This window comes from Mesoplodon mirus (genome assembly GCF_964341445.2).
Source record: "Mesoplodon mirus genome assembly, chromosome: 20".
NCBI lineage: Eukaryota > Metazoa > Chordata > Mammalia > Artiodactyla > Ziphiidae > Mesoplodon > Mesoplodon mirus.
Genome location: NC_138996.1, coordinates 10,975,478 through 10,997,890, shown reverse-complemented (window position 1 = coordinate 10,997,890; position 22,413 = coordinate 10,975,478). Strand labels below are relative to the sequence as shown.

Sequence of the window (22,413 nt, the reverse complement as noted above, 5' to 3'; positions counted from 1 at the left end):
TGGTATCCTGTCTTATATTTAAGTCTTTAAGCCATTTTGAGATTATCTTTATGGGCTTTGTTTTAAAATCTATTTTGTCTGATATGAGTATTGCTACCCCTGTTTTCTTGTCATTTCTACTTGCATGAAATATCTTTTCCAACCCCTCACTTTCAGTCTATATGTATCTTTGGCCCTAATGTGGTTCTCTAGTAGGCAGCACATTGTAGGTTCTTGTTTTATTATCCAGTCTGCCACTCTGTGTCTTTTGATAGGAGCATTTACTCCATTGACATTTGAAGTAATTACTGAGAAGTATATATTTATTTCCATTTTAAACCTTGTTTTCCAGTTGATTTTGTATTTCTTCTTTGTTCCTTATTATTTTTGTTTTTTTCTCTTGTGGTTTGATGGTTTTCTTTTGTATTATGCTCGAGTTCCTTTGTTTTTGGTTTTTGTGAATCTTTTATGTGTTTGATTTGTGGTTACCCTAGTTTTCAAGTATGTTAGCCCATAACTATATCTACTTGCTTTAGACTGGTAGTTATATAAGCTCAAACACATTCTAAAAGATCTATGTTTTCTTACTCCCTTCCCCCAAATTTTGTGATTTTTACATCTTCATGTTTATTTCTTTGCTGTTCATTGTAGTTATAATCACTTTCACAGAACTTTTCGATTGTTTTTTAATCTATATACTGGCTTATTTAAATGATCTTTAATCTTTTTTATATATTTGCCTTTCCTATTGTAGTTTTCCCTTTCCTATAGATTCTTGCTTCTTTCTATTTAGAGAAGATCTTTCATTATTTCTTTTAGGATAGGTTTAGTATTGCTGTATTCTTTTAGTTTTTTCTTGCTTGAGAAATTCTTTATCTCTCCTTCTATTCTAAATGATAATCTTGCTTGATAGAGTATCCTAGGTTGCAAGTTTTTCCCTTTCAGGACTTTTGAATATATCTTGCCATTCCCTTTTGGCCTGCAAAGTTTCTGTAGAGAGATCAGCTGATAGCCTTATGTGGGTTCCCTTGTAACTGACTCTTTTCTCTTGTTGCCTTTAGAACCCTCTCTTTATCTTTTGCCATTTTAGTTATGTTATGTCTTGGTATAGGTCTGTTTGTGTTCACCTTGTTTGAGACCCTCTGTGCTTCCTGTACCTGGATATCTGTTTCCTTCTTTAGGTTTGGGAGTTTTTCAGCCATAATTTCTTCAAGCATATTTTTGATCCCCTTTCCTCTTTCTTCTCCTTCTGGGATTCCTATTATTTGTAGATTGGCATGATTTATATTATCCCATAGATTTCATATGTTGCTTTCATTTTTTTTCATTTGTCTTTCAAGCTGCTGTTCTGATTAATTTTTATTATTCTATATTCCAGATCATTTATTTGTTCTTCTGCATTATTTAGTTTGCTATTTATTGCCTTTAGCTCTTTTTTTTTTTTTTTTTTGCCATGTGTCTTGTGAGATCTTAGTTCCCCGAACCCATGCCCCCTGCAGTGGAAGCATGGAGTCCTAACCCCTGGAGTGCTAGGGAATTCCCCTAGCTCGTTTTTATCTTGGCAATTGAGTTGTCTAATTTTATTTGGCTCCTTTTTTTTTTTTTTTTTTTGGCGGTATGCGGGCCTCTCATTGTTGTGGCCTCTCCCGTTGCAGAGCACAGGCTCCGGACGTGCAGGCTCAGCGGCCATGGCTCACGGGTCCAGCCACTCCACGGCATGTGGGATCTTCCCAGACCGGGGCACGAACCCGCGTCCCCTGCATCGGCAGGCGGACTCCCAACCACTGCACCACCGGGGAAGCCCCTGTCTTTACTTTTGACACTTTAATTATAATGTGTCCTGGTGCAGCCCTATTCAAGTTCAACCTATTTGGGGTCCTTTGTGCCTCATATATTTGGATGTCCATTTCTTTTCCAGTTTTTGGAAAATGTCAGCCATTATTGCTTTAAATGTACTTTCTGTCCCTTTTTCTTTTCCTTCTGGAATTCCCATGATATGGTTATTGGTGTGTGTGTGTGTGTGTGTGTGTGTGTGTGTTTGTCCCATAGTCCTGTAGGCTTGCTTTCTTTTTCATTCTTTTTTTATTTTTGCTCCTCTGACTGGATAATTTAAAATATTCCTGTCTTCTAGATCACTGATTTTTTATTCTGCATGGTCGAGTCTACTGTTGAAGCTCTCTATTGAATGCTTCAGTTATGTTTTTCAGCTCTAAGATATCTCTTTTTAATGGTTTCTGTTCCTTTGTTGAACCTATTTTGTTCATTCATTGTTTTACTAGATTCGTTTGGTCATCTGTGTGTTCTTGTAATTCACTAAACTTCTTTAAGGAGATTATTCTAAATTATTTCTCTGACACTTCATAGATCTCCGTTTATTTTGGGTTAATTATTTTACAGCATTTTTAGTTTCATTTGATGGTGTCACATCCCCCTGATTTTTCTTGCTCCTTCATTCCTTACTTTGGTACCTGTGCATTTGAGTTATTGGTCTCCTCTTCCAGACTTCACAGGCTCACTTTGGCAGAGACAGTTCTTCATTAGTCAGCTCAGTTTAGGTTTCTGGACGTGTCCTTGGGCAGGCAGGATCTATTTTTGGGCAAGGCCACTGCCCAACCTCTGAGGTCAGGGGAGGGGGTACCACTGGCTGTTAACTGTTGGATAGGACTGATAGTGTGGTGCCCTGCCCAAGTGAGGCAGTAGGATATACTCTGTGGTTCTTTAGATTCACTGGTCAGGCTTCCTAGAAGGTCAGGCAGGGAACTTTACTCAGCAGTAGCTGGGAGATGAATTAGCTTCCATGCCCTGACAGGGAGCACATGACCTGCATGGCTCATTGTTTGTTGACCCACATTAAGCAGACTGTGCCCTTAATTCCTTGGACACATGGGGCCACTGGGTTTTGCTCTGAAGATGGGGAAAACCACGCGCTGTGCTCTCTGTTCAAGCGCCACTGTAAGCAGGGTTGTTGGATGGGCGGCACAGCTTCCTGTGTGCTCTGGCTAGATTTGTTGGTTGGGCTTTCTGAAGGCTATATGTAGCAGTGGGCAGGGCTATGAATTTGTGTCCTTGTCCAGCTGTAGTGGGAAAACCAGCTTAGCTCTTTGTTTGTGGTCTTGACTCAATCTAACTGGCATTCCAAGTTTCCTGGCCAAACAGTGCCACAGGCTTTGCTCTGTGAACAATCACCTCTGCCTGCCATACTCTCTGCTCAAGTGTTGCTGCACTATGCAGCTTCCAGGTGTTCTGACCAGGCTTCTGGTCAGGGGGAGCCAGGAGCTATACTAGGCATTAGGCAGGGCTATGAACAGCTCCCCTCACTGGGTGGAGGTGGGTAGCAGTCCAGGTTCCAGGGCTGGCAAGGCTTTTCATCTGAGGACTCAAATCAGGCATTCCTATACCTCACTGACTTCCCTTGTCATACTGTTCCACTGTCCTGGCTCTGCAGGTGAGCAGAGCTGGTAGCTGGCAACTACAGGTGCTATAAATGGGAACTCGGCCTGCCAAGATCCAAGCAGTGACTGCTGCAAGCCCTTCCTGCCTTCTCTGTCATGATCAGACTCCCAGGGGTCAAATCTCACTTATCCTTTATGATTCGTATGAGGTAAGACCAGATTAGGGGCTCCCAGAAGTGACCCACAATACTAGGGGATCTGGATGTCCACTCTAGGCTCTTTTCCCACTTGAGGGACTGTAGGCTCTGGGAAGACCTCTCGGTGTGGTGCTGCACCAGTCTTGGGGAGGGGCAATGCATTCAGGGTATATCTGCTCCTCCTAACCTTCTAATGAGGACTGTCTTGGTCTCTGGTACAGGGGCTGCTTCAGCCTCACCTCCATGTTCTAGAATTTTCTCAGTGATGTCTATGAATAGTTGCTAGTTGTTCTTCTTGTGAGGGGGAGTGAAGTTGGGAAAGACCTATGTTGCCATCTTGGTGATATCACTCCTGTTGCAATTTAATTCTTATTATGGACCTGGAGACAATGAGGGGTGATGAGACAAATGTCCCAGGTTTTGTCATTAAAAGTGTCATTTTTTTAAATGTAGAGGCTCTTTCATTGTTTTTTTTAAATTAATTAATTTATTTTTGGCTGTGTTGGGTCTTCATTGCTGTGCACGGGCTTTCTCTAGTTGCGGCGAGCGGGGGCTACTCTTCGTTGTGGTGCATGGGCTTCTTATTGTGGAGCATGGGCTCTAGGCGTGCGCAGGCTTCAGCAATTGTGGCACGGGGGCTTCAGTAGTTGTGGCTCACGGGCTCTAGAGCACAGGCTCAGTAGTTGTAGTGCACAGGCTTAGTTGCTCCACGGCATGTGGGATCTTCCCGGACTGTGGCTCGAACCCATGTCCCCTGCATTGGTAGGTGGATTCTTAACCACTGCTCCACCGGGGAAGCCCTCTTTCACTGTTTAGAGAGAGGCTTACTCTATGGGCAAGGGACGTCCAGGGATATTTGTTCATGTCACTCCAGTTGTTCCCACCCCAAGTTTCAGATTCTGACTTCTTCCACACCAAACCTGGTAGGTTTGATAGTTAAATTGGAGCTGGGTCCCTACAGTACTTATAGCTAGGCCCTGAGCTTGGTCCTCAGCTGTATCAAACCAACAACTGCAGGAGGTGATAGTCACCACAGTGCTGCTGCAGAGGCTTTCTGATTGCTTATTTGCATTATCAGTTGTTCATTTACAGTTTTTCCTTTCTGTTTTTCATAATGTGCTTCCTCTAGCACTACCAGAAGAAGCCAGTTGACCCCAAAATATTTATTATAGCTTGTCTTTATAACAGTGAAGTACCTTGATGTTCCTCACAACTTGACCTCTACCTGCACCTTAACTTATGCCACATTTGGCAAAAATTGAGAAATTATGATGTCATTGCATATCATGAATTACCAGTGTCCCATTTCTCCTTGGCAAGGAAGATATTTATACACTCATTAAATATGTGACAGCCTAATCACAAGAATGCTTTCCTGAGGGTCTGTTTTCTGTGGTTTCTCCTGATACTAGTTACTGTGTCATTGAAAATCTTGGCAGGAAGCAGATGGTGTACTTACAACTGAGGAATTTGGTTATGTGGCCACTTTGTGAGCTGGGAGGTGGAGTATCATGTGGACTCTCCTGAATGAACATGACAGCTGTTCTAAGAAATTAGGTAAATGGAAGATCATAGTCCATATAGCCAAAAATCTAATGTAAAAATAGCCCTTTTATATAGTTAGGACAGTTATTTAAGAATTATCTTAAAAGCATTCAATTGTTAAATCATGGCAAAGCTAGACATAGGCTCAATATGGCTTATATCTCAATAAAATTTCATAAGAAGATCTTCAGCTTCTTACGTGTCCAATGAACTGCATTTCCATAATCTTAGGTATTCGATAAATCAATAAAATGTTCATAATTAGAAAAATATTACTTTTACCACCCGTCAGTGAATTGTCTTTTATTTGAATTTTCTTTGTTGTTAATGTAGTTTCCCAAGGGGATAACTTTGGAGGCATTTTCAGTTATTGTCACCCAGATGCTGGGACTCAGTCTGGGCATATCATATGATGACCCAAGGAAATGTCGATGTTCAGGAGCCATCTGCGTAATGAGTCCAAAAGCCATGTAAGTTTTTAAAAAATAAGATTTATTTATTTGTTGTATTTATTTTGTTTTAAATAACTGAAGTGAAAAATTTTAGTATTTGCTTATAGCATGAATTAACTATAAATGGACCAAGGACCACAAAATATAAATATGATATTTTAAGCCTAAGAATAGTATGGTGGGAGGTTAGCATTAAGAACAGTCAAAGATAGCAAATCCAGTCTGCAAGATACATTAGCAAAGGAATTCTCCATAGGCTGTGTATTTTAAGAAATCACTTAATAAGGATCTTTAAAGATATGTCGTAGGCCAAAACAAGTGGCCTTTGTTTTTAGACAAAATTTTCTGTTTTGCTTTTAGAGTATATTAATGTTGTGGAAAAACTATGATCTAAAGAATATAATATTTGTGTGACTTTGGATAAATTACTAGGCTTTGCTTAGATTTATTTTTGTCATCTTTAAAATGGGAATGATTATGCCTGTTCTCTTATTTCACAGAGTGATATAAGAATAAAATGAGAAAATAAAATGGGAAAGTGTTTTTTAAATTGTAAAATCATACAAGTATGTGATGGATTAGTTACAGTGATTTCTAAATTTGCCAGTGTTCCCCACATAGTATATCATACAAGGGCTATAGCAGATGTCATTAGTGTTCTACAGTTTTTATTTGTAAAAAGGGCCTATGTTAAGTGTGACCTATTCATAACTGAAGAACGATCAAAAGTCAAAAGTGAAAACAAGCCATTAATTTCTGAAAACATGCTCTTTTTATAGTTATTTCTAAATACCACCTAAGGTTAACTCTTACATTCTAAAAATAACTCAAACACAAACTTATATATTTTTATATACACACATTTTATTACAATATAGTTCTCCATGGATTATATATAAAAACAATATTTTATATGTATAAAATATATAATTTCATTAAATTAAATGCATAATAAATTAAATATAATAACATTTATTAATCAAATATAAAATTTATATAGCTATATAAGGAATATGAAAATTACCATTCTGGGCCTATTGTCCATTTGGCCAACTGTTCTCAAGTATGCTATGACAAGATGTTTTGTGTAGGTCACCCAGAGTCTGGGATTAATGATAATAAAAATAACAAATATTTACATTGTGCTTGCTATGTGCTAGAGACTATTTCAAACACTTTACATATGTTAAGTCATTTGATCCTCACGTCTCTTTAGGGTAGGTCCTATTATTCTCATCTTTACAGATAAGAAACTGAATTATAAAAGGATAACTATCTGTGGTCAGAGAGCTGGTTGTGGCAGTCCTGAGTTTTGAACCCAGGCATTCCGGCTTTAGAATCTGTGTTAATAAACTTTTGGATTTGTATGGTGCTTTATGACATTTAAACTGCTTTCATACATATTGTCCAGTTTCTTAAAAAACTTTCGTGATGTGTGTAGAGCAAGTATTATCTTAACTTTTATAAAATCTAACAATTTTATATGCATATATATGTATGATATATAAATGAATATATAAGATCTATCTATAAATGTAGATAGATATATCTTTTACATTTCTGGAGTACATCTCATTCATTATTTTATATAATTTTCAAAGAAGGCATGTGAGTCAGTAAGGCAAATATTATTATTTCCATTTGTCTTTTTCCATGTGTTTTTTTTTTTTTAAAGCCCTGGAGTACAGAGAGCCAAGTGACTCTACATTGGGTATACAGATAATAAGTAGCCAACTTCAGCTGATATCAGTAATGTCACCAGTGATTTATTGGGTACTCACTATAAGCCAAAGAGTTGAATTAGGTACTTTACTTGTTTATTAACATTTAATCCTCCTAACAACCCTAAGAAATGGATGGGTACTATCCGTATCTTGTAGATGAGAAAACTGAGACTTAGAGAGTTTGATCACTTTGCTTAAAAGCTCATAAGTCACAAGATTGGTACTAGTCAACAGGTTTATCTAACTCACAGCTTTTGTTGTTTTCTCTACTCCATATTGACTTCATATAGAGGACAGTTAATATATTGGAATTAATTTAAACCAAGTAGCAAAAGAACATTAAAATGTATTCGTACAAACTTCATTCTTTAGTTCAGTAATCCTCCTAGTGTATTATTTTGATGATGCAATTTATATCTACTTTTTAAAAGTGGGTAACTTTTAACATAGTCTACACAAACAAATGAGTTCAGAAGTGGAGGGAGGAAAGAGCATAGAAAATGGCAAAAGCTATGAATGTAGGAACTTAGGGAAAACTCATGGTGAAGGTTTGCTTACCTATCCAGTTGCATCATTTTACAAAAAGGCAAAAACATTTAGAAGGAGTATGGAGTTATCAGTTATCCAAAGAAATTGAATTATTTTATTCTTATTGCTTTCTCTTAATTTCTTACTAAGACCAATTTTATTAAGCTATGGGAATTTGATTGGGGAAGAGGAGATACCATCTTGGAGTAAGGAATACATTGAGGAGAATGTGGGCTTTGGAATCTTTCATTTGTTTGCTATTTTCCCTAACCCTTATTTTTCTCATCTGAAAAATGAAGATCATGATAGGTACATCTCACAGTTGTTGTGAGGATGCAATTAATCAAGTAAGTTACTTATCAGTGTGCTGGTATCTCTTCTTATTTGAGGAGTAGAAAGACCCAAGAGGTATTAAAATGGTGGTGTAAGGATACACAAGAACAGTGAGAATATGGAATGTTGGGAAAGAAGTGTAGACAAGAGACAGACCCTGAAAGAAAAATGAAATACTGTAAAATGCTGTCAAGTGCTAACCCCAACTTCAGAAAAATGGTAGAGAGTACAACAATTTTTTTGCATAATTTCCTTCTGTCATATAATTTCTCTGTTCTTTGAATACAGAACTTAGGCTAGTTATATCATAATTTCACTAAGCCTTTATAAAATAATTTGGGAGCAAAATAACATAGCATTAGAATTTAGAGTGTAAAATCGCAACCAAATGAGTGTTAGGAAAAACTTCAGATAATTGATTCAAGTAAACTTTGGGAACACACATTCTTAGTTAAGAACTGCCATATGGGCAGCGAAAAGATGAATAATTAGGGATTATATACAGTTAGCTATAAATAATTCCCAGATCAAAAATATTATATAGTTTTTTTATTTAAAAGTTTTCTTCACCTTTCAGTTTTGATGCTAAGATCATCAAAATTTATGGTTTATAGTAAAATATCTATTAATATTTAATATAAATATTTTATTGCATTATTTACTGTTCAAAGATGAAATTTTGAGTAAAAAGTACCTGAATTTGGAGTCTTAGATAACTGTGTGAATACTGATCCTGCTAATGTACAAACTATCTGAGTTTGAGGAGGTTTCTAGCTTCTCTAAACTTTAATTCAGTTTCTATAAAATGTTGATGACAATACCAACCTCTCTGGTTTGTTGTGAGGATTAAATAATCAAGTGAATAAATATCTGGCTGATAATAGGTGCTCAATAAATGACAGTTACCTCCTTACCTTACAAAGTTGTACTGCATATGCAGAGTGACTCATCTTATGGAAATATTGTCTGAAGTTATTTTTATTAGTGGTATATGGACATAATTATGTTAAATTTTGATTAATATACAATTTCTGTGAAATCTTTGAGAAAGCTCAGGACTAAGCACAGTACAGTCTGTTTAACGAAAGTTTGTTGTTATTAGAAAGAATCAACAGACAGTTGGTTCTATGTTTGCTTAGAACTGTGCAGGTAATAAGTGATACCAGCCATAAAGATGACAAAATTCCTGCTTCAAACAACTTACAATTCAATGAATTATCTATCATATTATATACGTAGTACAAACCTATGAATAAACATTGAAAAACCATTGAAATAGAAGAGATTCAAACTTTCAAAGAGTTTGATTCTTAATTTGGTCAAGGGAAAGATAGAGGAAATAGAAGTTTGAAGAGTTGTTGATATACATCTGGGAATTTACATAATGGATATTTGGTTTTCTCCGTGCCATTATTTCAGTTGTATTTCACCTAGGCAGAGGTATCATACACATACATAACCATATTTTTTCTGTATATGCAAGAATTTACATACAACCACACCCAGAAGCTCAAAACTTTCTCTTAGTTAGATTTAGTTTGTAATGCATATAAAAAATAAAATTTATCTATTCTGTTTTTTCTTCCAGTTTTACTGAAATATAACTGACATATAGCACTGTATAAATTTAGGGTGTACAGCATAATGATTTGATTTAAATCCATCATGAAATGATTATCAATAAGTTTAGTGAACATCCATCATCTCATATAGATAAATAATTAAAGAAAAAATTTTTTTCATGTGATGAGAACTCTTAGGATTCACTCTCAACAAATTTCATACATAACATAGAGCAATGTTAATTATATTTATAACATTGTACATTACATCCCTAGTACTTACTTATAACTGGGAGTTTGTGACTTTGACTGCCTTAATGCAGTTCCCCTTCCCCCCACACATCTGATTTCTTTTTCTATGAGTTTTTTGTTTGTTTTGTTAGTCCTGTTATACAACATAGTGATTTGATATTTCTATACACTTCAAAATGATCACCATGATAAGTCTAGTTATATGTCACCATACAAAGATAGTACATAGTTACTGTGTTCCCCATTTTATTTTAAATATTTTACTTTTATTTATTTTATTTTAAATATTTTATTTTATTTATTTATTTTGGCCGCGCTGAGAGGCATGTGGGATCTTAGTTCCCCGACCAGGGATCGAACTGGCGCCCCCTGCAGTGGAAGTGCAGAGTCTTAACCACTGGACCGCCAGGGAAGTCCCCACAGTACATTTTATACCTGCGATTCATTTATTTTGCAGCTAGAAGTTTGCACCTTTTAATCTCCCTCATCTATTTTTCCCCCCCCACCCCGGAAACCACCTCTTTGTTCTCTGATTCTATAACTGTTTCTGTTTTGCTCTGTTAGTTCATTTGTTTTGTTTTTTAGATTCCAAATATTAGTGAAATCATACAGTATTTATCTTTCTCTGCCTGACTTATTTCACTTAACATAATGCCCCCTAGTTCCATCCATGTTATCACAAATGGCAAGCTTTCCTTCTTTTTTATGGCTAATTTCCACTGTGTGTGTGTGTGTGTATGTGTGTGTGTGTGTGTGTGTGTATATATATATATATATATATATATATATATATATATATATACACCACATCTTCTATTGCCACTAATCTATTGATGGGCACTTAGGTTGTTTCCATACCTTAACTATTGTAAATAATGCTCTAGTGAACATAGGGATGCATGTATCTTTTCTAATTTGCATTTTTGTTTCTTCAGATAAATACACAGGAGTAGAATTGACAAATCATATGGTAGTTCTGTTTTGAAATTTTGAAGAATCTCTATACTGTTTTTCATAGTGACTGTACCAATTTACATTCCCACCAACAGTGCATGAGGGTTTCCTTTTCTCCACATCCTTGCCAACACTTGCTATTTGTTGTCTTTTTGATAATAACCCTTCTGACAGGTGTGAGGTAGTATCTTCTTGTGATTCAATTTCCGTAATGACTAACGATGTTGAGCATATTTTCATATGCCTGTTGGCCATCTGTATGTCTTCTTTGGAAAAGGGCTATTCAGGTCCTCTACACACTTTTTCAGTTGGGTTGTTTTATTGATGTTGAATTGTATGAGTTCCTTGTATATTTTAAATATCAACCTGTTATTAGCTATGTCATTTGCAAGTATCTTCTCCCATTCAATAGGCCACCATTTCATTTTGTTGATAGTTTCCTTCACTGTACAAAAGCTTTTCAGTTTGATGTAGTCCCATTTATTTATTTTTGCTTTTGTTTCCCTTGCCTGAAGAGACAGATACAAAAAAATATTACTAAGATCAATGTCTAAAGAGCTTACTGCCTGTTTACTTCTAGAAGTTTTATGGTTTAAGGTCTTACATTTAAGGCTTTAATCTGTTTTGAATTTATTTTTCTACATAGTGTGAGAGAGTAGTCTAGTTTGTTTCTTTTGCATGTAGCTGTCCAGTTTTCCCAACACAATTTATTGAACAGGCCGTCTTTTCTCCATTTTATATTCTTGCCTTCTTTGTCATAGATTAATTGACCATAAGTGTGTGAGTTTATTTCTGGGCTTTCTGTTCTGTTCCACTTATCCATGTGTCTGTTTTTGTGCCAGTACCATACTTGTTGGATGACTGGCACTTTGTACCATAGTTTGAAATCAGGGAGTGTGATACCTCCAACTCTGTTCTTTTTCAAGATTTCTGTGGCTATTTGGAGTCTGTTGTGCTTCCATACAAATTTTATAATTATTTGTTCTAGCTCTGTGAAAAATGCCATTAATATTTTGATAGAAATTGCATTGAATCTATAGATTTCCTTGGGTAGTATGATCATTTTAACAGCAATTGTTAATGGGATTGTTTTCTTAATTTCTCTTTCTGATAGTTTGTTGTTAATGTATAGAAATGTATCACATTTCCGTATGTTAATTTTGTATCCTGCACATTTACTGAATTCATTGATCAGTTCTAGTATTTTTTTGGTGGTGTCTTTAGGATTTTCTATATATAGTATCATGTCATCTGCAAAAAGTGACAGTTTTCTTTCTTTGTTCCCAATGTGGATTCCTTTTATTTCTTTTTCTAGTCTGATTGCTGCAGCTAGGACTTCCAATACTATGTTGAATAAAATTGGTGAGAGTGGAAATCCTTGTCTTATTCCTGATCTTGGAGGAAATGCTTTCAGCTTTTCACATTTGAGTATATTAGCTGTGGATTTGTCATATGTTTAGATCTGAAGTGAGTCTCTTGTAGGAAGCATATGTATGGGTGTTGTTTTTGTATCCATTCAGCCACTCTGTGCCTTTGATTGGAACATTTAGTCCATTTACATTTAAATTAATTATTGATATGTATGTACTTATTCCCATTTTGTTAACTGTTTCGGAGTTGTTTTTGTAGTTCTTTTTTGTTGAGGTCCTCTTCCTTTTTTCTCTTTTCTTATGATTTGATGCCTACATTTGGTGTTGTTTGGATGCCTTTCTCTTTTTTGTGTGTATATCTACTATAGATTTTTGGTTTGTCATTACCATGAGGTTTGTATATAGCAATATATATATATATGCTTGTTTTAAGTTGCTGATCTCTTAAGTTCAAACACGTTTTAACAACCCTGCATTTTTACTTCCCACCCCCAATGTTTACTGTTTTGACATCACCTTTTTGTTCGTGTATCCCTTAACTACTTATTTTAGATGTAGATGATTTTACTACTTTTTTCTTCTAACCTTCCTACTAGATTCATAAGCTGTTGATTTATTACCTTTATTGTATATTTGCATTTCCCTATAAGATTTTTTCTTTTGTAATTTTCATGTTTCTAGTTGTGGCCTTTTCTTTTTCACATAGAGAAGTTCCTTTAACATTTCTTGTAAAGCTGGTTTGGTGGTGCTCTTTTATTGGCATTTGCTTGTCTGTAAAACTTTTGATCTTGCCATCAAATCTGAATGAAAGCCTTGCCAGCTAGAGTATTGGTTGTAGTTTCGTTGTAGTTTTTCTTGGTTGTAGTATTTGGTTGTAGTTTTTCTTCCTTTCATCACTTTAAATATACGGTGCCACTCTCTTCTGGCCTGCAGAGTTTCTGCTATAAAGTCAGATGATAGCCTTACGGGAGTTCCCTTGTATGTAACTTGTTGCTTTTTCCTTGCTGCTTTTAATATTCTGTCTTTATCTTTAATTTTTGTCATTTTCACTACAGTGTGTCTTGGTGTGTTCCTCTTTGGGTTGATCCTCTTTGGGACTCTCTGTAACTCCTGTACCTGGATGTCTGTTTCCTTTCCCAGGTTAGGGAAGTCTTCAGCTATTATGTCTTCAAATACAATATGTTCTCTGCCCCATTTTCTTTCTATCTTCTCCTTCTGGGACTACTATAATGTGACTGTTAGTATGCTTGATATCGTCCCAGAGGTCTCTTAAGCTGTCCTCATTTCTTTTTATACATGTTTCTTTTTCCTGTTCAGCTTCAGTGATTTTTCACTACTCTATTCTAGCTCACTGATTTGTTCCTCTGTATCATCTAACCTGTTGTTGATTCATTGCGGTAGATTTCTTATTTCAAGTATTGTATTCTTCATCTCTCTTTGTTTTTTCTTTGAATTTTCTAACTCTTTGTTCATGTCTCACTCTGTTCATCCATTCTTCTCCCGAATTTTTTGAGCATCTTTATGATTGTTACCTTGAACTCTGTGTCAAGTAGATTGCTTGTCTCCACTTCACTCAGTTCTTCTTTTGGGGTTTTATCTTTTTCCTTCATTTGGAACGTATTCCTCTGTTGCCTCATGTTGCCTAATTTGCTGTTTTTATTTCTATGTATCCGGTATTTGGTTGTTTCCCGAACTTGGAGATGTGACCTTTTGTAGATGTCCTGTGTGTCACAGCAGCACATTCCTCTCTGGTCCCAGAGCTATATGCTCTAGTGGTCCCCCTAAGAGGACTGTGAGGGTCCTTCTATTGTGATGGGCTGACTACTGTGGGCGGTCTGGTAGACTTGGCTGGACTGGGCCCCTGTCCAGTTGGTTGACAGTCCCTGCCTTGTTCGGAGGCTGCTGGCCACTGGTGGGTGGAGCTGTGTCACAAGGTGGCTGACTGTGGAAACCCATGGGGTCCTGTGCTAGTGCTGGCCCAGTGGTGGGTGGACCTGGGATTGAGGTGGGTGGCTATGGGGCCAGGGGTCCTGGATCTAGTATCAGTCTGCTGGTGGGTGGGACCAGTTCCTGACATGGCTTACTGCATGGTCCAGTGTGTCCAAAGCTGTTGACAGCCTGCTAATAAGCAGGGCTGGATCCCGGGTTGGCTGATGAAGGGGTCTGAGGTGTCCCAGAGCTGGTGTTAATCTACTCGTGTAGCTCAGAGGGTCCTGGGGCTGGTGCTGTCCTGCTGGTGGGTCAGCTGGGTCCTGACATGGCAGGCTGCAGGGCTCTGATGGTCCTGGTGGGGCTGGTGTCTGCCCACTGGTTGGTGGGGCCAGAGTCCAGGAGATACCAGGGCTGGTGGTATCCCCTGGTGGGAGAGGTTGTTTGAGTGTTGAGCTAGCTCCCTGGTCTCAGGGAGGCTAGAACTGGCTCACTGGTGGGTCACCCACCCAGGGGTATGGGTCTTGCCTTTACCATGTCTCCACCCTTCCCACCCATCTACTTGTGGTTCCTTCTTCATATCTTTAGTTGTAGAAGATCCTTTCTGCTACTCTTCTAGTCTTTCTCATCAATAATTGCTCTGTAAATAGTTATAAATTTGATGTGCCCATGGGAGGAGGTGAGCTTAGAGTCTTCCTACTCCAAAATCTTGGTCATTCTCTAATCTGTTCTTAATTTTTTTAATTGTAGTTGAAATACTCAACAGGAATTCTCTTAACCAATTTTAAATTTATTACTTAACTACAGGCACTATGTTGAACAGCAGATCTCTATAATTTATTCATCTTGTATAACTGAAACTTTATACCCATTTTACAACTCCCTATTTCCTCCTCCTCCTAGCCCCTTGTCAACTCTGCATCTATGGGTTTGACTGTTTTAAATATCTCGTATAAGTGAAAGCATGAAGTATTTCACTTTCTGTGACTAGCTTATTTCACTCAGCATAATGTCCTCCAGGTTTTTCTGTGTTGTTGCATATGGCAGGACTTGCTTCTTTTTTTATTAAGGCTGAATAATATTCCATTGCAGATATGTACCACATTTTCTTTATCCATTCATCTTTCAGTGGACATTTAGGTTGACTCCATATCTTTGCTGTCGTGAATATTGCTGCAATAAACATGGGAGTGCAGATATAACTTATATATCCTGATTTCAATAGTTTTAGATATATACCCAGAAGTAGGATTGCTGGATCATATGGTAGTTCTAGTTTTAATTTTTTGAGGAAGCTCACACCTGTTTTCAAAAAAGCCTGGACCAGGGCTTCCCTGGTGGCGCAGTGGTTGAGGGTCCGCCTGCTGATGCAGGGGACACGGGTTCGTGCCCCGGTCCGGGAGGATCCCGCGTGCCGCGGAGCGGCTGGGCCCGTGAGCCGTGGCCGCTGGGCCTGCGCATCCGGAGCCTGTGCTCTGCAACGGGGGGAGGCCACGGCAGTGAGAGGCCCACGTACCGCAAAAAAAAAAAAAAAAAAAAAAAAAGCCTGGACCAATTTACATTTCCATAAACAATGTACTAGGGTTCCAATTTCTCCACATCCTCGACAGCACTGTTTATCTATTTTTTAAAGAATCATAGCCATCTTAACAGGTGTGAGGTCTTTTTTTTTTTTTTTGCATTTCTCTGATGATTAGTTATATTGATAACCTCTTAACATACCTGTTGGTTATTTATATGTGTCTTCTTTGGGGAAATGTCTATCCAAATCCTTTGTCCATTTTCTAGTTGGGTTGTTTAGTTTTGCCTATTGAACTTAATTTTGTTTTAAGAAGATATGTATTCCAGTGAATGAAATCACATGACCTCCTGCAGAATGACTTTGGCCTCTGAGCACTTGTTATGAACATTTATCATTACCTCTTGAATTTAACATTTTGAAATTAACTTATTTAATATAGAATTGTGTTTTCAGAAGTATACTGCCATGACATTATACGGATTCATCTTTAGGCAATCCAGTGGTGTGAAGACTTTTAGCAGTTGCAGTTTGAGTGACTTTGAAAATTTCATTTCAAATATGGGTGCCCAGTGTCTTCAGAATAAGCCACAAATGCAGAGGGCTCCGGCAACAATCTGTGGGAACGGCAGAGTGGAAGGAAATGAAATCTGTGACTGTGGTACTGAGGAAGTAAGTCTGATAATTGGAATATTGATACATTTATTGTTTTAGTTCAACTCTTTGTCATAAATGTTATATATCTCAAATATGACTGAGTACTGTGCAAAATATTGGCAGTAATGAAATCAAGCTTGAAATACATACAAGAATACACCATCTAGATTTAATAGGTTGAAGAGTTTTGGACAAATATAAGAATATTCCCCAAAAATTATTGCTGACAGGAAAAAAGGGAAGTCTACAATTAGCTTTTGGTTCCAGACTAAATATGTAAAATCTTTCAAACCTGTGCTTAACCTTTGGACATTTGATAAGTGTCTTATTGAAGATTAATGTGGGAACAGACCATCAAGTATCCTTTAGGGTATTGCCTCACAATGGAATCAGCAGTATGGGGAGGGAAGACTGTTAAAGTTACAGTCTGAACATTGGGTGATTTTGATTACTCACTTGGTAGAGAAGCCCTAGAGAAAATATAATGAACGCAAAAGGTCCAGGGTGTAATGCTTCTAGACAGTTCAGTTTTTGCAGCAGAACTGCAAGTATCATAAATGTTCATGATCATAAGATAGAAATGATATTAGGATTTGATACATGCATGGGTCAGAACAAACTTGTACTCATATCACATTGTTTTAATACTGTGCCTTTATATTATGTTTCACCATTTGGTAGAACAAGTCCTCCCTTTTTACTCTTCATCTGTTTTTAAATCAATTTTCTTGGAGGCATCATCTGCATACAATAAAATACAACAAATAAAAGTATACAGGTGGATGAATGTTTGCAAATGTACACAAGCATTGCATTGGTACAATTCAGATAGAGATTTTTTCATTTTTTAAATTGACCTACAACACTGTGTTAATTCCTGTTACACAACATAGTGAATCAATATCTATACATTTCAAAATGATCATCTTGATAAGTCTAGTTATATGTCACCATATAAAGATATTACATAGTTATTGACTATGTTCCCCACACTGTACATATTATACTCATGACTCATTTATTTTGCAACTAGAATTTTGTACCTCTTAATCTCCCTCACCTATTTCTTTCCTCTCCCCAAACCCCTTCCATCTGGCAACCACCTGTTTGTTCTTTGTACCTATAACTCTGTTTCTGTCTTTCTATGTTTGTTCATTTGTTATATTTTTAGATTCCACATAAAAGTGAAATCATAAGGTATTTGTCTTTCTCTGTCTGACTTATTTAACCTAACATAATACCCTCTAGGTCCATCTGTGTTTTTTTTTTTTTTTGCGGTACGTGGGCCTCTCACTGCTGTGGCCTCTCCCGTTGCGGAGCACAGGCTCCGGATGCGCAGGCTCAGCGGCCATGGCTCACGGGCCAAGCCGCCCCACGACACATGGGATCCTCTTGGACCGGGGCACGAACCCGTGTCCCCTGCATCGGCAGGCAGACTCTCAACCACTGCGCCACCAGGGGAGCCCCATCCATGTTTTTACAAATGGTAAAATTTCATTCTTTTTTTATGGCTGAGTAATATTCCATTGTATATATGTACCACATCTTCTTTATGCATTTATCTATTGATAGGCACTTAGTTTGCTTCCATATCTTAGTTATTGTAAATAATGCTGCAGTGAACATATGGGTGCATATATCTTTTTCTTTCATTGAGTATCAATGATTTAAAATATTATATTAGTTTTAGGCATACAACATAGTGATTAAATATTTTTATAGACTGTACTTCATTTAAAGTTGTTATTTAAAAAAGGGCTATATTTCCCTGTGCTGTATAATGTATTTTTGGAGCTTATTTATTTTATACATAGTAGTTTGTACCTCTTAATTCCATCTTCCTCCTCTTCCCTTTCCCCACTGGTAACCAGGAGTTTGACCTCTATATCTGGGAATCTGTTTCTGCTTTGTCATATTCATTCATTTGTTTTTTTTTTTTTTTTTTTTTTTTTTTTTTTTTTTTTTTTTTTGCTGTACGCGGGCCTCTCACTGCTGTGGCCTCTCCCGTTGCAGAGCACAGGCTCCGGACGCACAGGCTCAGCGGCCATGGCTCACGGGCCCAGCCGCTCCGCGGCATATGGGATCCTCCCAGACCGGGGCACGAACCCGTATCCCCTGCATCGGCAGGCGGACTCTCAACCACTGCGCCACCAGGGAGGCCCCATTCATTTGTTTTATTTTTTGTATTCCACATATAAGTGATAACATAGAGTACTTGTCTTTGTCTCTCTGACTTATTTCACTGAGCATAATACCCTCTAGGTCCATCTATGTAGTTGCAAATGGAAAAATTTTATTCTTTTTTATGGCCGAGTAATATTCTATTGTATATGTATACCACATCTTCTTTATCCATTCATCTGTTGATGGACACTTATGTTGCTTCCACATCTTGGCAATTGTAAATAATGCTGCTATGAACATTGGGGTGCATGTGTATTTTTGAATTAATGTTTTTGTTTTCTTTGGATATATATTCAGGAGTGGAATTGCTGGATCATATGGTAGCTTGATTTTTAGGGTTTTTTTTGAGGAACCTCCATAGTGGGAAACAGTGTACAAGGCTTCTCTTTTCTCCACTTACTTGCCAACATTTGTTATTTGTGATCTTTTTGACGATAGCGATTCTGACACGTGAGTTGATATCTCATCGTGGTTTTGATTTGCATTTCCCTAATGATTAGTGTTGTTAGCATCTTTTCATGTGCCTATTGGCCATCTGTATGTTTTCTTTGGAAAAATGTGTATTCAGGTCTCCTGCCCATTTTTAAATCAGGTTATTTGTTTTTTGGATATTGAGTTGTATGAGCTGTTTATATATTTTGGATATTAACTTCTTATCAGGCATATTATTTGCAAAGATTTTCTCACATTCAATAAGTTGTTTTTTGCTTTGGTCAGTGGTTTCCTGTGCTGCACAAAAGCCTTTAAGTTTAATTAGGTCCCATCTGTTTATTTTTGTTTTCTTTGCCTTAAGAGACAGATCCAAAAAATATTGTTGCAGTTCATGTCAGAGTGTTCTGCCTATGTTTTCTTCTAGGAGTTTTATGTTTTCTGGTCTTATATTTATGTCTTTAATCCATTTTGAGTTTATTTTAATATATGTTTAAGAAAATGTTTCAGTTTTATTCTTTTAATGTAGCTGTCCAGATTTCCAGCATTACTTATTAAAGAGATTGTCTTTTCCCCATTGTATATCCTTGCATCCCTTGTTGAATATTAGTTGACCATATATGCCGTGGTTGAGTTTTGGGCTTTTTATTCTGTTTAATTGGTTTACATGTCTATTTTTGTCCCAATACCATACTGGTGTTTGTTTGTTTGTTTTATTATATAAGTTTCAGGTGTACAGCACTATAATTCAACATCTGTATACACAACAAAGTGATCAGCACCACAAGTCTCCTTACCATCCATCACTGTATAGTTGACTCCCTTCACCTGTTCCTCTTACCTCCTAACCCCCTTCCCTTCTGGTAACCACTAATCTGATTTCTGCATCTGTGAGGTTTTTTGGTTTTATTTTGTTGGCTTTTTTTTGTGTGTGTTTTTTGTTTGTTTGTTCATTTGTTTTGTTTTTAGATTTCAGATATGAATGAAATCATATGGTATCTGTCTTTCTTCATGTGACTTATTTCACTTAGCATAATACCTTCAAGGTCCATCCATGTCACAAAAGGCAAGATTTCATTATTTTTATGGATGAGTAAGTATTCCACTGTGTATGTATACTAGGTCTTCTTTATCCATTCATCCATCAGTGGACACTTAGGTTGTTTCCACATCTTGGCTGTTATAAATAATGCTGCAATAAGCATAGGAGTGCATATATTTTTTCTAACTAGTGTTTTTGTATTCTTTGGATAAATACCCAGAAGTGGAATAGCTAGGTTGTATGGCAATTCTTAATTTTTTGAGTAATCACCATTGTTTTTCATAGTGGCTGTACTGATTTACAGTCCCATTAACAGTGTAAGGGTTCCCTTTTTCCATATCTTCTCCAACGTTTGTTATTTTTTCTTTTTGATAATAGTTATTCTAACAGGTGTGAGGTGATATCTCATTGTGGTTTGATTTGCATTTCCCTAATAATTAGTTTTGTTGATTATCTTTTCATGTGCCTGTTGGCCATCTATATGTTTTCTTTGGAAAAATGTCTGTTCAGTTTCTGTGCTTGGTTTTTAGTCAGGTTGTTTATTACTTTGTTTTGAGTTGTATAAGCTCTTTATGTATTTTGGATATTAAGCCCTTATCAGTTATATGATTTGCAAGTATATTTTCATTCAGTAAGTTTCTTTTTCATTTTGAGATGGTTTTCTTTTCTGTGAAGAAGAATTTTAGCTTGATATAGTCCCATTTGTTTATTTTGCTTTTGTTTCTCTTGCCTTTGGAGTGGTTCCACAAAAACTTTACTGAGACTGATATCAGTGAGATTATTGCCTATGTTTTCTTCTAGGAATTTTGTGAATTCATGTCTTATATTCAAATTAATCCATTTTGTGTTCATTTTTGTGTATGGTGTAAGGTATTGGTCTAGTTTCTTTCTTTTGCATGTGACTGTATAGTTTTCCCAACACCAGTTGTTGAAGAGACTCTCCTTTCTCTATTGTATATTCTTTGTTCCTTCATTGTAAGTTTATTGTCTGTGTATGTATGGGTTTACTTTTGTGCTCTCAGTTCTGGTCCATTGATCTGTGAGTCTGTTTTTGTGCTAGTACCATCCTATTTTGCTTATTGTGGCTTTGTAGGAAACAAAACATACCGTTTTGATTACTGTAGCTTTGTAGGAAACAGTCATCCCTTGATATCTACAAGGGATTGGTTCTAGGATCCTTAAGGTATACCAAAATCCATGGATGTTCAAATCCCTTTTATAAAATGGCAGATAACCTACCCACATATCCCATATACTTTAAATCATCTCTAAATTACTTATAATACCTAATACAATGTAAATGATATATAAATATTTGTAAATAAAATGTAAATGCTACATAAATAGTTGCCAGAATGCAGCAAATTTAAGTTTTGCTTTTTGGAACTTTCTGGACTTTTTTCTGTATATTTTCAATCTAAGGTTGTTCAAATGCATGGATTCAGAACCCACAGATATGGAGGACCAGCTGTAATTTGAAATCAAGAAGTGTGATACTTTCAGCTTTGTTCTTCTTTCTCAAGATTGATTTGGCTGTTGGGGATCTTTTGTACTTTCACACACATATGGTTTTTATTACTATGGCTTTGTAGTTTACTTTGAAATTCAGAAGCATGATACCTCCAGTTTTTTTTTTTCTTTTTCTTCTCAGAATCACTATTTGGAGTCTTGGGTTTCCACACAAATTTTAGGATTGTTTTCTCTATTACTGTGAGAAATACCTTTGGTATTTTTACGGGGATTATGTTGACTCTGTAGATGGCTTTGGGTACTATAGCCATTTTAACAATATTAATTCTTCCAATCCATGAACATGGGGTATCTTTCCATTTCTTCATGTCTTCTTTGATTTCCTTCAGCAAAGTTTTGTGGTTTTCATTATGCAGATCTTTCACTTTCTTGGTTAAAATTATTCCTAAATATTTTATTGTTTTTCATGCTATTGTGAATGGGATGTTTTTTTTTTAAATTTCTTTGTCAGATGCTTCATTATTAATGTAAAGGAATGTGATTGCTTTCTGTATGTTGATTTTGTATCTTGCCACTTTACTGAAATCATTGATTAATTCAAACAGTTTTTTGACTGGTTCTTTGAGATTTTCTGTATGTAGGATCATATCATCAGCAAATAACCAGTTTTACTTCTTCTCTTTTTATTTGGATGACTTTAATTTTTTTTTTGTCTTGACCAATTGCTCTAGCTAGGTCTTCCAGTACTAAACTGAATAGGCATATTGAGAGAGGGCGTTATTGCCCTGTTCTTGATCTTAGGGGAAATGCTTTCAATTTCTCTCCATTAAGTATAATCTTAGTTAGTTGAGAATTTTCAATGAAGAATTAGTGTTGAATATTGCCAAATATTTCT

General features: G+C 36.6%; 1 protein-coding gene across 4 annotated transcripts in view; it reads left to right on the top strand.

The window, feature by feature from the left end:
* Positions 1-22,413, top strand: part of LOC309795811 (disintegrin and metalloproteinase domain-containing protein 32-like) — a 184,154-nt gene that overhangs the window by 83,157 nt on the left and 78,584 nt on the right. For 3 of the 4 annotated variants that reach the window (XR_014292368.1, XR_014292370.1, XM_082608583.1), the window contains exons 11-12: positions 5,447-5,583; positions 16,231-16,408. The exons of the other annotated variant lie outside the window; for it this stretch is intronic. Coding sequence is in view for 1 of the 3 variants with exons in the window: in XM_082608583.1 (XP_082464709.1) it covers positions 5,447-5,583; positions 16,231-16,408 (315 nt within the window). In the remaining 2 variants the exon portion in view is untranslated. The remainder of the gene's footprint in view (positions 1-5,446; positions 5,584-16,230; positions 16,409-22,413) is intronic. 4 annotated transcript variants of the gene reach the window in all.